Source organism: Ambystoma mexicanum, chromosome 6q (genome assembly GCF_040938575.1).
Source record: "Ambystoma mexicanum isolate Mex_15411 chromosome 6q, UKY_AmexF1_1, whole genome shotgun sequence".
NCBI classification, from domain to species: domain Eukaryota; kingdom Metazoa; phylum Chordata; class Amphibia; order Caudata; family Ambystomatidae; genus Ambystoma; species Ambystoma mexicanum.
In genome coordinates this window covers 215,274,081-215,286,618 of record NC_090937.1, presented here as the reverse complement: position 1 = coordinate 215,286,618, position 12,538 = coordinate 215,274,081, and the positions used below count along the sequence as shown (strand labels likewise).

At 46.1% G+C, this 12,538-nt stretch overlaps 1 protein-coding gene across 1 annotated transcript in view; it reads left to right on the top strand.

Annotated features, from left to right (window-relative positions):
* The window catches only part of LOC138515893 (alcohol dehydrogenase 1-like), a 456,553-nt gene that overhangs the window by 235,211 nt on the left and 208,804 nt on the right, over positions 1-12,538 (top strand). Inside the window, exon 6 of the mRNA XM_069630655.1 lies at positions 10,647-10,907. Coding sequence (XP_069486756.1) covers positions 10,647-10,907 — 261 coding nt within the window. The remainder of the gene's footprint in view (positions 1-10,646; positions 10,908-12,538) is intronic.

The following is a 12,538-nucleotide window of genomic DNA, read 5'->3' as shown; positions in this document are numbered from 1 at the left end:
ATGTGGCAGCAGGTGGCTCTGCGGGTCACAGAAGACAGGTGACAATAATAACATGTGGGTGTGAATACTTGAGGAGGAGCACTGTGCCATATAGCGGGCAGTGACAGATGTTAGGCTGGTCAAGAACGGGAGCTGCTGGGAACAAATCTTGGTCTCCCAGCCTGGTGCATGTAACGAGAAAAGAGTACAGGTTATTGTTCCTCAAATGCTACCTTTGGCTGTAGGCAAAATCAGTGTCTTTGATGGTCCCTCCCATGCTCATGTCAAGTTGCAGGAGCATCAAAGCAGCTTTCAACAAACTCTAGGCAGTTGTGATTCAAAATCATGCAGACATGGATGATGAACACTGTGGAGCATGGATGTTCCATCGAGTCAAATTCTGTGACTTTGGCAGGTGGCATCGTAATATTACAGAGAATTCCAACCTGCCAGATGTGGTATTGCATGAGATGAGTAGATACCCCCTGTGGCTCAGATCAAAGATCTGGCATCTCTAAGTGTAATCAGGTGTTTGGTTCAGAAAAGTAATGCATTAGTCAGTAATCCAAACACATCATCAAATCTGAACACCTTATTGCTCCCAGGAAAGCCATTTTTCCAGAGGCTGCCACTCTCACAAGCCGCTGCCATAACATATGTGTTGTCTACAAAGCCATAAACGATCTGGCGCTATCATCTTCCACTGCTCACAGGAATCAATTCTTTGCAAGACATTAGCCGCTGGATGCGCACCTAAACCACTGCTCGAAGTAGTAGCTCAAACTATTTGAAGATACCAAATGAAAAGGCCTTGGTAGGCACCTGTTTCTGTGTTGGTCATTTTGCTTAAATGATTACTGATGTTGATGCTTAGCTGCAAACAAAAACATCTTGTTTCAGTAAATCCATATACAACATTTGTAAAGCAATGCAACAAGGACATTTTGAAGCAGAAATGCTATCCTAGGATGGATAGCTCAGGGGCAATGTACTTGCCTTGGAGGTAAGACAGGAGAAACACAGGCTCGATCCCCGGGTCCGTGCTTAGAAACCTCTGGGTATTAAGCGCATTATAAATAACCAATCATAATCATATCCGATGAAATAGGTCTCAAAGGTCTTCCCTAGCAGGCCCATAAGGGTAGTCTATCATGCCTACACCTTTGTCAAGACTGCGTTTAGTTTGTTTGCGTCTGAAAACGTAAGATAATATAAATCAAGCACCGGCAAAGCAAGTAGTTTTGTTGTAGGTAGTTGTTTATGGCATTTTACATTTATAGGTACACATGCAGTACATACTCAGGCTCTACTAGACCAGTAATTACAAACATGTCTTCAAATTAGTTATTGGGGAAAAATAACATTAGTAATAGATGTTCACTGTAGTGTACTATGCATACTACTAATGTTACATCTGAGAAAAAAACTCTGTTTGGACATTTTAAGGTTTTTTGCATGGTGATTGTAAGAGTGAGCTATGGTGGCAGTATTAGGGGTGAGTTTAGGTGGACGGGAGAAGGGGACAGCTAAGGTGGAAGGTAGTAGGCAGTGGTGAGCATGGTTGACAAGAATGAGCTAGGATTACTGGGGTAGAAAAAGGTGAAATAGACTTTGGGTTGTTGGAGATAGGCCATGGTGAGGATGGGATGTACAGGTTAGGTGTGATCGGGTTGGTTGGTAGGAGTGAGGTAGTACAGATGTGGATAAATTGGGGTGGGCAGTGTGGGGGGATGTGTGGTTGTGGATAGAGTGTGGAGATTTTCGTGTGTGTGGAAATAGAGAGGGGCATGGATCTAGAGAGTGGGTGAGAAGAATGGGTTGATGTACAGTAGGATGGGGCAGTGGTGCACATGTGGGCAATAGAGTTGGTGCATGATTTTAGAGTGGTGTTTAGTGTGGAAGTGGGGGTGATATGGAGTGGGGTGTTATGGTGGTGTGGAGTGGGGATGGTGGTGTGGATGGTGTGATGGTGTTGAGGTGTGGAGGTATGGTGTTAAGGTGTGGAAAGGGTGTGGAGTGGAGCTATGGTGGTATTGTAGTGATGTGGAGTGGGGTTGTGGTGGTTGAAAGTCTGGATGTGTGGTGGTGTACAGATGGGTTGTTGTGGTGTGAAGGTGTGGAGTAGTTTGAATGTGTGAAGTGGTAATGGGTGGAGTACATGATGTGATGTAGTGGTGTGGTGGTGCGGAATGGGTTATAGAGATGTGGTGTGGAGTAGTGTGGTTGTGTGGAGTAGTGCTATGGCTGTGTGGGGAGGGGATGAAGAGTGTAGGTGTGAATTGGTAGTGTGGAGTGCAACCAACTTAATAAAACTCACTGCGGTGGCCATTTTACTGCATTTGTTCACCACATTTCATGGGGAAGCACCTACAACCATTTCTATGCTCCTCCACCCTGGTTCTATCTAAAAATCAGATAGAACTATATATTTACCCTGCTTAAAAAAAGCAGTGCAAAAATGATAAAAAGGGCATTGACCAAATGTGGTGAAACGGCCACAGTGAGTTGGTCAAGTACCATGGAGTGAAGTTGCAAAGGGTAGAGGGGTGCGCTGAAAGATAGGTGTCTGAGGTAGAGAAGGGGTGAGGAGAAGGTCAGTGAGATGAGTCTAACAGGGGACCATGGACCCCTGTTAAAAGTAATACAAGGGAAGAAAAAGTCATACAAAAAGGACATACACTGAGCAATAAGTTACACACATTTATTAGACCCAAACATCTGGGAAGCACAGTTCAGACAGCCCAGTGGAACTGAACTGAATGAAGTGAGCTGTCAACGCCGCCGACTGCAGCTGAACATTTTATACAAAATGTGTCAAATTATCACCCAACTTCTTGGTTATTAAGGCAGGCCACAGGTGCCGATTGGTGGGACTACATCAGTCCCCTATATCCAAATATATGTTAAATGGTCCTAATTGGTTGCTATACCTTTTGGCCACAATTACATTAACAACCCTCGTGACATCACAACCTTTTCCCACACAGCCCCTCAAAGACTTGATTATGCTGACCAGTCAAAAAACATTAGTTTGCCATTGGTTTGCAATGTGCAATATACAAAATAGCTTGAGATGGCAAGGGGCGAGACATTCACACTGAGTCTGACCAATGATGTGCAACACAGACATCAGTGAGGACACTGCACAATGTTACAACCTAGGGACACCAAACCCCCCACCTGCTGATTGGCTCCCCGTCCTATGCCCAGAGGCCCAACCCCAATGCTCTGTCCCCAAAGCTCCATTCTCACGGCTTGCTGCCAAGGGTAGTTTGACCACACAGTGGCCACAGTTTAATTAATGGAATTCAATTTCTATTTCTCTGCCAATTTTCCTCATGCACCCTGGTGCCTTGCTCGTTGGCCTCCAAAGTATCTTTTAGATTTACTTCAATGTGGCTGCGTTCTCCTGGGAACCTTTAGCCATGCAACGTTTTAGCACACTCTTTCTGCTGAATGTTCAGAAAATAAAATACATTCTGCTTGTCACACACAGGCATGCAGCTTTTTTCTTAAGATCTGTCTGCAAAAAATGTTTTCTTAACATGGGCGTACAACCAAAATGGCTTCTTTACTATTCATAGATTGCTCAAAGAAGACCCCTATGCTATAAGCTCCCTTCAACATTTTACACACCCACGCTGTGCCCACTCTATGTGATTAACCCATACTTACCCCAAAGCGCCTACACCTCCTTGAATTCCACCTTGGGACTTCTCATGCTGCGCCTGCTTCAATGTCATTTTATGCAAGCAGCATCACGCTCAAAGACATCCTCACCCCGGATGTCATCCATCACGCTATAGTATCACCATGTATCTCTCACAATTGGTACGTGCGTCCCCCTTGGCAGCATTGGATCTGGACCCACAGGGTCTTGCCAATAGGGGATACTCATTTGGCGGTTAGGCCCTCTCTCAATGTTCCAGAATCACCAATCATGAGAGCTGTGAATAATTAAAGGGTCAGGGCATCTGTAAATATTAGGCACACTGTCCCTAGAGGAGTACTGGATGAGATCAGTCTTCAAGACGTAGGTCCTGAAATACACTCCCCAGTTCCTCAAAGCACTAGGTCACAGGATCAGGCTGCATTAGCCAAGCCTATGGGAAAGCTTAGACCAAGAGGAAACCTAAAAGCCAAGGAGTCAGAAAAAGAGGCAGAGGGAAAGAGAATAGTCCCCCTGTCTGACCTATTAGATCTGTAGAGGTAGTTGGTAGTGTCCCTAATCCAAGCTTGGAAGGAGGACCACCAGAACATGTTGCATCATATGGGACTCCTGAACTACCCAGAGATCTCTAGGGGAGAGATTAGTATGTGCCAACAAAGAAGGAAACCATCATAGCTAGGCCTGTGGAGAAAGGCCTGCTTCCAGGGGGTGGGCTCCCGGCAGTGAAGCAAAGGATACAACAGGAAGGTAGGTTACAGGAAAGAGAGTCATTGTAATTCATCAGGACACTTGCAAATTATTTCCAGGGCCTCTTTTGGTTCCCAATCCACCCCTGTCCCGAGTAGCATTGCATTAGAAGAATCAAGGTTCAAACGTTGAAAGAATTGAAACGACCAAGTTCGCAGGGATAATCAGCATCCTGGAAACATTCACGTGACGTCCACTTGCCCTGGCTCCAGGTTTCCAATGAATTGACTCTGTGCAGGCAGCAATTCACAGGCAAAATACTGTAACATAGAAACATCAAATTAATGAATGGCCATAGAGTTGCTATTGAGTGTTATGTATTTGTCACGTCACTGCGTACGCAGGACGTGACGTGCTATTAATGAAAAAAGCCGAAAGGCACAGGCAGTTCCTCGCTAAGACTCCAACTGTCTTGGATGCATTTCTGTATGCACGCTATGGCCCGTTGGGCTACACATGCACTGGAGCTCCCTCTCCCAGCAGGGAGCTCCAGCTGATAAGTAACACTGGCGACAAGGGCACGATGCGGATTACACACGCAGAAGCAATTTTCTTTTCTTCTCTCTAAGAAAAAAATACATGTAAATTCTTGGAACACCGCCACATGCAGCAGTGGCAACTTACTCAGACATGCCATCCAGACCTATCCAGACCCGGGACAGGCTTACATGGACACAGACACGCAACACGTGCGATTTGAGGCAACAGAAGGCCGAATTCACCAGAACTTTTGTTCCGAAGGTGAGAGGGCTGCCCAAACTACCACCCAGTTACACAGCGACAGGGGATTTACTGGGGAAAACATGACAGGAGGCATATCCACGCCCATAGAGGCATCCCTGCGAGAATAGCAGCGTTGCTCCCCTCTCCTGCAACAGCACGCAACCAAGGTGGCACCACAACACAAATCCCCCTAAGGCCTACAGTGGTTCAGACACCGACTGGACTCCATACTGGGAGAGGTGTGACATCACAAGCACCCACCCTTGCACAAGCCACGACCCTGCCAACAAGCTGTGTGGCTCATGTTAGGAAATGTGTGACTCCGTTTTCTGTTCCCAGCCATGGTTAAACTTTACTTTTGTTCTTTAATGGAATGGACACCAGCAGATCAATTGAAAAGAAAACAAGACCCTTACTTTTTCCAAATAATGCGTGTGACACAGAGTTTAGTACCAGTTTGGAATAGGGTTTTGTGCACTGCCCACAATTCTTATCAATTGCAGCGTGGAATACTCTATGTACTGCCATGCTCAGCCCCCCAGGAGCTCTGGGATAGCCTGAGATCTCCATTGCAGTAGCACGATTACTTATGTCTAATTTCTAAAGCATTAATGGAGATCATCAAACCTGCCAGGAGCTGATTTTCTTTTCCCAGGCCCTATGCATCTGTGGCCAATACATATTGAATATAGGCACTAGGCATGTACTGCGGTCAAAAGCTAATGATGCCTAAGGTTTTTGACCTTGACCAATCGATACCAAAATATGTTGACCTGAGATTGTTTATATTTTATTACAAGTTAATATTATGCCTGCGAAAATTTAAAGATCTATTGGTTTTGCACTCAAGCACACCATTAGTAGTGAATGAATGCATGAAACTCTTGCACCACTGAATACTGCAATGTGGATTGCGTGCAAAGTGGGACAAACAGTAGGCGTGGGGGATGGATCTACTCAACCATGCCCTTAACACAACTGTTTGCTCTTGCCCACAGAGGGCCAGTAGCAGCTGAGGCTGTGGGCGTCACTGTTTTCACCTATGGCAAAGTCCCACATGGGTGCTCATTAAAGGTTTTGCTGTATTCTGCATGAAGCTATCTACTTTTTGTGTCAGGTGGCAGTCAAAGTGTCCTGCCAGAATGTTGCCCATCTTGTGTTATTAAACGCAGGTATATAGTGCTTGCATTAAATACTTCCTGGTTACACCATTAGAATTGTGCATATGTTTACCTCCCAGCAAAAGGTGGTGCTGAAAATATTCCCGCCCAATCCCCTGATGGGCCCAGCAGGTTCCCGCGCACTGTAACGGAAATGAGTGCATGCAGAAATCTCTTGTGGAACACTGCAAAACTTGTAACGGGTCCCATGCATTTAGTGCATGCACATCAGTAAACTCATAGCACGCATGCAGCATGTCTGAAATAATGAATGCCATGATTTTGAAATATGCGTGGGATGGCAATCTGTATAGCACAATGGTGGTTCACACAGCTAATGTCCCATGAAGAGACATGCCCTGAGAGGAGAATGATGGCCCTTCTGTGCACTGTGCAGCAAGCGGGTGACACCGAGGCCACCCATGGCGTGTTCACATCCTCACCCCCCTTGGGGGTCTACAATATCTTTTTGTCCATTGCTAGGGGACATAATGGGCGGACACGTTTTTAATAGCTTATTTTGGATGGAGGTGAAGGTGGAGAATTCCAATGCGAGATTCGAACCCCTAACGAGGCAGTATTTGAGCTATGAACCCATACATAGGCCCATAGTGAAAGCAGGCGGTATTTCCGATGCAGGCCGTGTTTTTAAAGTTGGCACCTGGTTCATAATGAGGACCATGTTGGCACCTCGAGTCCAATAATTTGCAGCTGAAAAGTGAAGATTGTTATCTAGAAGAGGGACGTTAGGGCTGATATATTGATGCTTTGTGGTATACGAGTGATGACTACAATAGTAGGCACCTCAGTATGTCTGTCCTAGGAAAGGAAGACCTAACGGGTCTACTCTCCATATCAAAACAAAAAGGTGATGGTTGGAAGGTTTTCAATCAATCATAACCACTGACACGGCTCTGGGCAACTCTCCAGACCATTGTTTTCAACCTGCCAAGCCATTACAGAAAGGGAAAGACCATATGTAAAACAGCTATGGTCTCACCCCAATAAGGGTATACAGCCCGCACTGTTAGGGGACATATCCCTTCTACACGAGACCACAAGCATCCCCAGACATGTTTTGGCCTCCTTGGACGTCATCAGTGAGGAGTAGCCTGGGTCTCTAGGCCCAGCAGTCTTGGGACCCCCGTGTGGGCATAGCCGTCCGACTCAGGATGACTAAAGCAAAACAAAAAGTGGATGGCTGGAATGTTTTGAATCAATCATAACCACTGGCACAGCTCTGGGCAACCCTCTAGACCATACAAAGCCATTACAGAATGGGAAAGACCGAAATATGTTTGGGGATGTTTGCGGTCTGATGCAGAAGGGATTTGTACTAGCAGTTCGAGCTGGACTGCGCTTTTGGGATGGGACCAAGCCCGATTTGCATATGGTCTTTCCCCTTCTGTAATGGGTTGGCAAGCTCAAAAACCATGGTCTGGTGGGTTGCCCAGAGCTGTGCCCATAGTTATGATTAATTCAAAACCATCCAGCCATCACCTTTTCGTTTTGCTTTCCTCACCATATCAAACACTGCCTTACTCCCTACAATAGGTACATTTGTATTTATTTATTGAATATTTATAAGGCGCCTATGCAGCCAAATGGTGTTTCAAGGTGCCACAAAGTACAAGGGGGAAGGGAACATGGGTATTAAAACAACAATAAATGGTCCTACTAGGCCTTGTGACATTTGGATTGTGCAAGTGCAGTAAAGAGAAGTGTAAGTGCAAGGGGAGGGGGGAACTGCATACTGTGCAGGGGGCCTGGGTATGGGGCTCAGGTGGTGGGAAGGGCTCTGGGGTGCTCAGAGAGTTAGCGCCGCGGGTGCCAGCGGTGAGGTCACTGACTAAGTGCGAGGACAGGGTAAGACCAGATTCGGAAGGGAAGCTGGTCAGGGGGGGCAGGACGGAAGTTGCAGAGGGGGAGTGCTGGTGAAGAATGGTCAGGCAGGGCCTGGTGTCCTGTAAGACTCGTGAAGGACCAGGCTGACAGTCTCAGCAGCATAGGTGGAATTAACAGGGAACAGAAAGGGGGAAGAGGTAGAGAAAAGCAGGGTCTTGAGAGGTTTTCAGAATTTAAGGAGGTCCGGCTGAAGTCTGAGAGGGGCAGGGAGGCTATTCCAGAAGGAGACACCTGCCAAAGAGAGGGATTTACCTCCTACTCTCTGTTTGGAAAACCATCTGGCCTGTAGAGAGTTGGAGCTAGAGGACCGAGGGGGCTCTAGCAGGGAGGTATTTATGGAGAGAGAGTTGGATATAGTGGGGTTCCAATCCCCAGAAAGCCTTCTGGATGATGCAGAGCATCTTGAATTTGATCCTCGCAGCAACCGGGCACCAATGGAGAGATTTTAGGTTTGGAGAGATGAAGTCCCTGGGCTTGAGGCCAAGGATAAGTCTCTCAGTCGTATTCTGGATTAGCTGAAGTTGGCACAGAGAGGAAAGAGGGAGGGTGAAGAAGAGGCTGTTGCAGTAATCCAGCCTAGAGAGCACCAGAGCTCTAGAGACATTGAGTTTCTGGGGGAAGGTGAGGAAAGGGAAAACGCCTCTAAGGAGTTGAGGCTGAAAGTGGGCCTTCCTGGCAAGGTCCAAGATTTGAGGGGAGAAGGAGAGAGAGGAGTCAAAGATGACACCAAGGTTTTCTGGCCAAAATGCTAGGTGATTAAACCACTTTGGGTATGAAACCACTGCCCATGCTTTAGTATGGTGCATGCAGATGCTGCCTGGGTGGCGTAGAGGCTTATGAAGCCAGCTTGTGGACTGACCTTGGCAAGTAGTTTGTTTAGAGTACCTCCCAAAATGGCGGGGAGGGTCCCAGAAAATATTTCTTTGATGGAGGTGCTTTCTGATGAGGAATGGACCCGCAACTCCCTTTAGTAACAGGAACAAGGTGGAAGAAGGTGGAATTGTTTTTCATTGTCGTCATGGCTCAAGCTTCCATCACTTCAGATTCATCAACCCTTGCCCCTTCCTCTATGGACCTCTCTCTGCCTGAAACCAGGAGATATTCCTCTGTGTCACTTTTCCTGTCACGAACATGTATCCTTAAGTGCATCCAAAGCCCCTTTTCGATGATCTTGATGGTCTGGGTATCACCTACACAAAATACGCTGATGATACTCAGATACTCATCCAGCTGTCGGGGGATTATGACAAGGATTTGGCCTTTGTAAATAGAGTGTACCTCATCGTCCAGGCATGGATGGCCTCACACGGTCTATGCCTGAATGATGACAAAACGGAACTCCTCATCCTAGGCACGACACCTAATCTCAATAAACCAGCCCAGAACTATTCCTTTTTCAAAATTGACAATAACAACATTTCTGTGGCTAAGGAGGTTAAAACCCTTGCCTTCTATTTGGACTCCACATTTACCTTCAAAAAACAAGTAAATGCTATGGCCTCCGCTACCTCCTATACCTGCACACTTATCAGAGCAGCCAAACCATTCCTCTCCTCTAACAACTGCATTACCCTAGCTCGAAACCTTGATCCTGTCCAAGTTGGACTATTGCAACGCTCTATATGTAGGTAGTAATAAATACATCACACACAAGATCCAAATCTTGCAAAATAATGCCTTAAGATCAGCCCTAAGTCTCCTGAAGAAAGCCCACATCTCAGATACCAGAAGATCTGTCAACTGGCTCTCTGCGAAAGACAAAATCTTCCTTGAATCTGTCTCTCTGATTCACAAATGTCTCCACCAATCAGCCCCTCAATACCTGACAACGAGAGTTACTAGACAAGTATCCTGCCGCCCTTCTAGAAAGGCCAACTCCAAACTTCTACTGGTGCCATGATTCAAACGCACTATGACTGGGGGGAGTAGCTTTCCTGTCAAAGCAGCACAAAATTGGAACTACTTACTGCCATTTCTGAAGGGAAGACCTTCCAACATGACAATTAATGTACTTTCACTGTTCCCTATGCTCAGCTGTAAGTCAAAATTTGTAAATTGTGTACATTTTTATTTTTATGTAAATATGACTTATTGTATCTTTTTCTAATGTCGTTGATGTGTCCAGTACTGTAACCATAGCTGGAATCCATCCACTGTGCTCTTGTAACCTAAGCTATACAATCCTATTGTTGCTCTTGCGGCCTGCTACCTCAGGGTTAGGAGCGCATTACAAATAATAAAACAAACAAACAAACAAACAAACAAATATAATATTGTGTAATTCTTAGTTCAATAATCAACTCTATAATGTATCATATTGTACAGAATGTTGAACAATACATTTATGTTAGATGAACAATATTCAAGACAGAATTGTGTTTTAAAAGAACTAAGTATGTTTTCTATATTTCATAAATGAGCTCTTGGGTGTTACGTCAATAACTCCTCCCTTCTCCATTTAGGTTGAAGCTGGTTCTACCTGTGTCATTTTTGGGCTCGGTGCCATTGGCCTGTCTGTCATGATTGGTTGTCATGTTGCTGGTGCCGCCCGGATCATTGGAGTTGACATCAACAAAGACAAATTTGCTAAGGCAAAAGCTGTCGGGGCCACGGAGTGCGTCAACCCTGGGGACTTCACCAAGCCCATTCATGAGGTGATATGTGAGATGACGGATGGTGGCGCGGGATATACCTTTGAGTGCATTGGAACCATCAATACCATGGTATGTCCAAGCAGGCCTACGATTACCTTTTGTCTCTGCTGAACGCATGAGCTCATGGAATGTGGCGCAAGGCTGAGTAGGTGACAACCATACTGATATATTGAAGACATAGGGCCTCATTACGGCCCAGGCGGTAAGTTACCGCCTGGGTCGTACCTTTACCACCATGGCGTAAACTACGTTTACGCCATGGTGGTTGGCGGACTTACCGCCCCATTCCGAGGTGAGTGGGGCGGTAAGCCCCCATTAACCCATTTACCCTTCCCCATTCCCATTTTTGCCCCATAGGGCATAATGGGAGTGGGGAAGGCGTTAATTACGCCACCGTAAATTACGGTGGCGTAATTAACAACAAGGTCCCTTAGCGCCATGGATTTTAACACCTGCTAAAAGCAGGTGTTAAAACCTCCATGGCGCTAAGGGACCTCGGAATCAGGCGGTAAGGGTCGGCGCTGTTTACGCCGCCGTAAACCCCTTACCGCCTGGGTCCTAATGAGGCCCATAGTTAAAAGTAGAGGTTCTGGCAAATTACACTGAGTGTGGGGTGGGCACATTTCAAGAACCTGTCACATCAACTGACAATCCATGAACTTCTTGCAGCCATTGGCATCTGGTTATCTACTGTATTCCAGCAGCTGGAACTGCATGGACTAGGGTTCGCTATTGAATAGAGAACCCACTGAATTCATGCAAACACTTAACATGTCACATTGGAAGAGGCAGGATGTCATTTTCAGGAACAAGGTTCAGAGCATCTCATCCGAATTATATTTTGTTCACCGAAAGATTCAATGCCCTTGTTTTCATGTAAATGGTCCCTTCAACAAGGTTTTAATTTTGAAAGCTCCACGGGGGTCGGGGGGTCTGGGGCAGGGCAGGGTGGGGGGAAGTTTGTTGTTGCTTTTTACTAATTTGTGTATTAAGATTATTGGACTGTCAAGGGTGGATGTGCTGTGAATCTGAGCAATTTGGCTTGGCCTAGCAGTGCTGCTCCCTCAGTTTTTCTTATGTCATAATGCATGTGTGTGACTGTGCTTCATGCATCCTAAATTCCTCCGCAGAGCTCAGATTGTGCATCTGGGCAGAGAGCAAGATGCTATACTATTGGCCCTTGCTGGTGCCCAACCATGCACCCATCATCTTTCCAAATGATTATATTCTACAGGTCAATATTATCTTGGAGCAGTAGACACAGATTTCCGTAAGGCCATCTCTGTGTAGCAACATCGCATGTAGTAAGTGCTCCTCCTGCTTCCTTTTACCAATGGTGCCAGCATCATTTAGGTCACAACTTGTTCCAGACTGATGTGTGGCACCAGCCTCAATCATGGTGTCAGGACATCTCCCAGTTTCATCTAGCATTGCACTATAGTTCATGGAGCTCCTGGATGCCATTGGTTAATGCGGTGCATGGCTTTTGTGGGATTGTGGATGCCATGGCAGGGCATCCCAATGTGTGTAACTGTTACAGAGTACAATATGGTGGCAAAGGTCTCTTTTGTAACCTCTCCTCTTAGAATGGCCCTTTGCCAACCATCTGATGTCTCAAGCCCTTCACCATCTGCTGCTATTAAGGAAAGGCTTAGATGTCAGGCAGAAGAGACTTTTCCTTATCGTATTTCAAGGGTAGG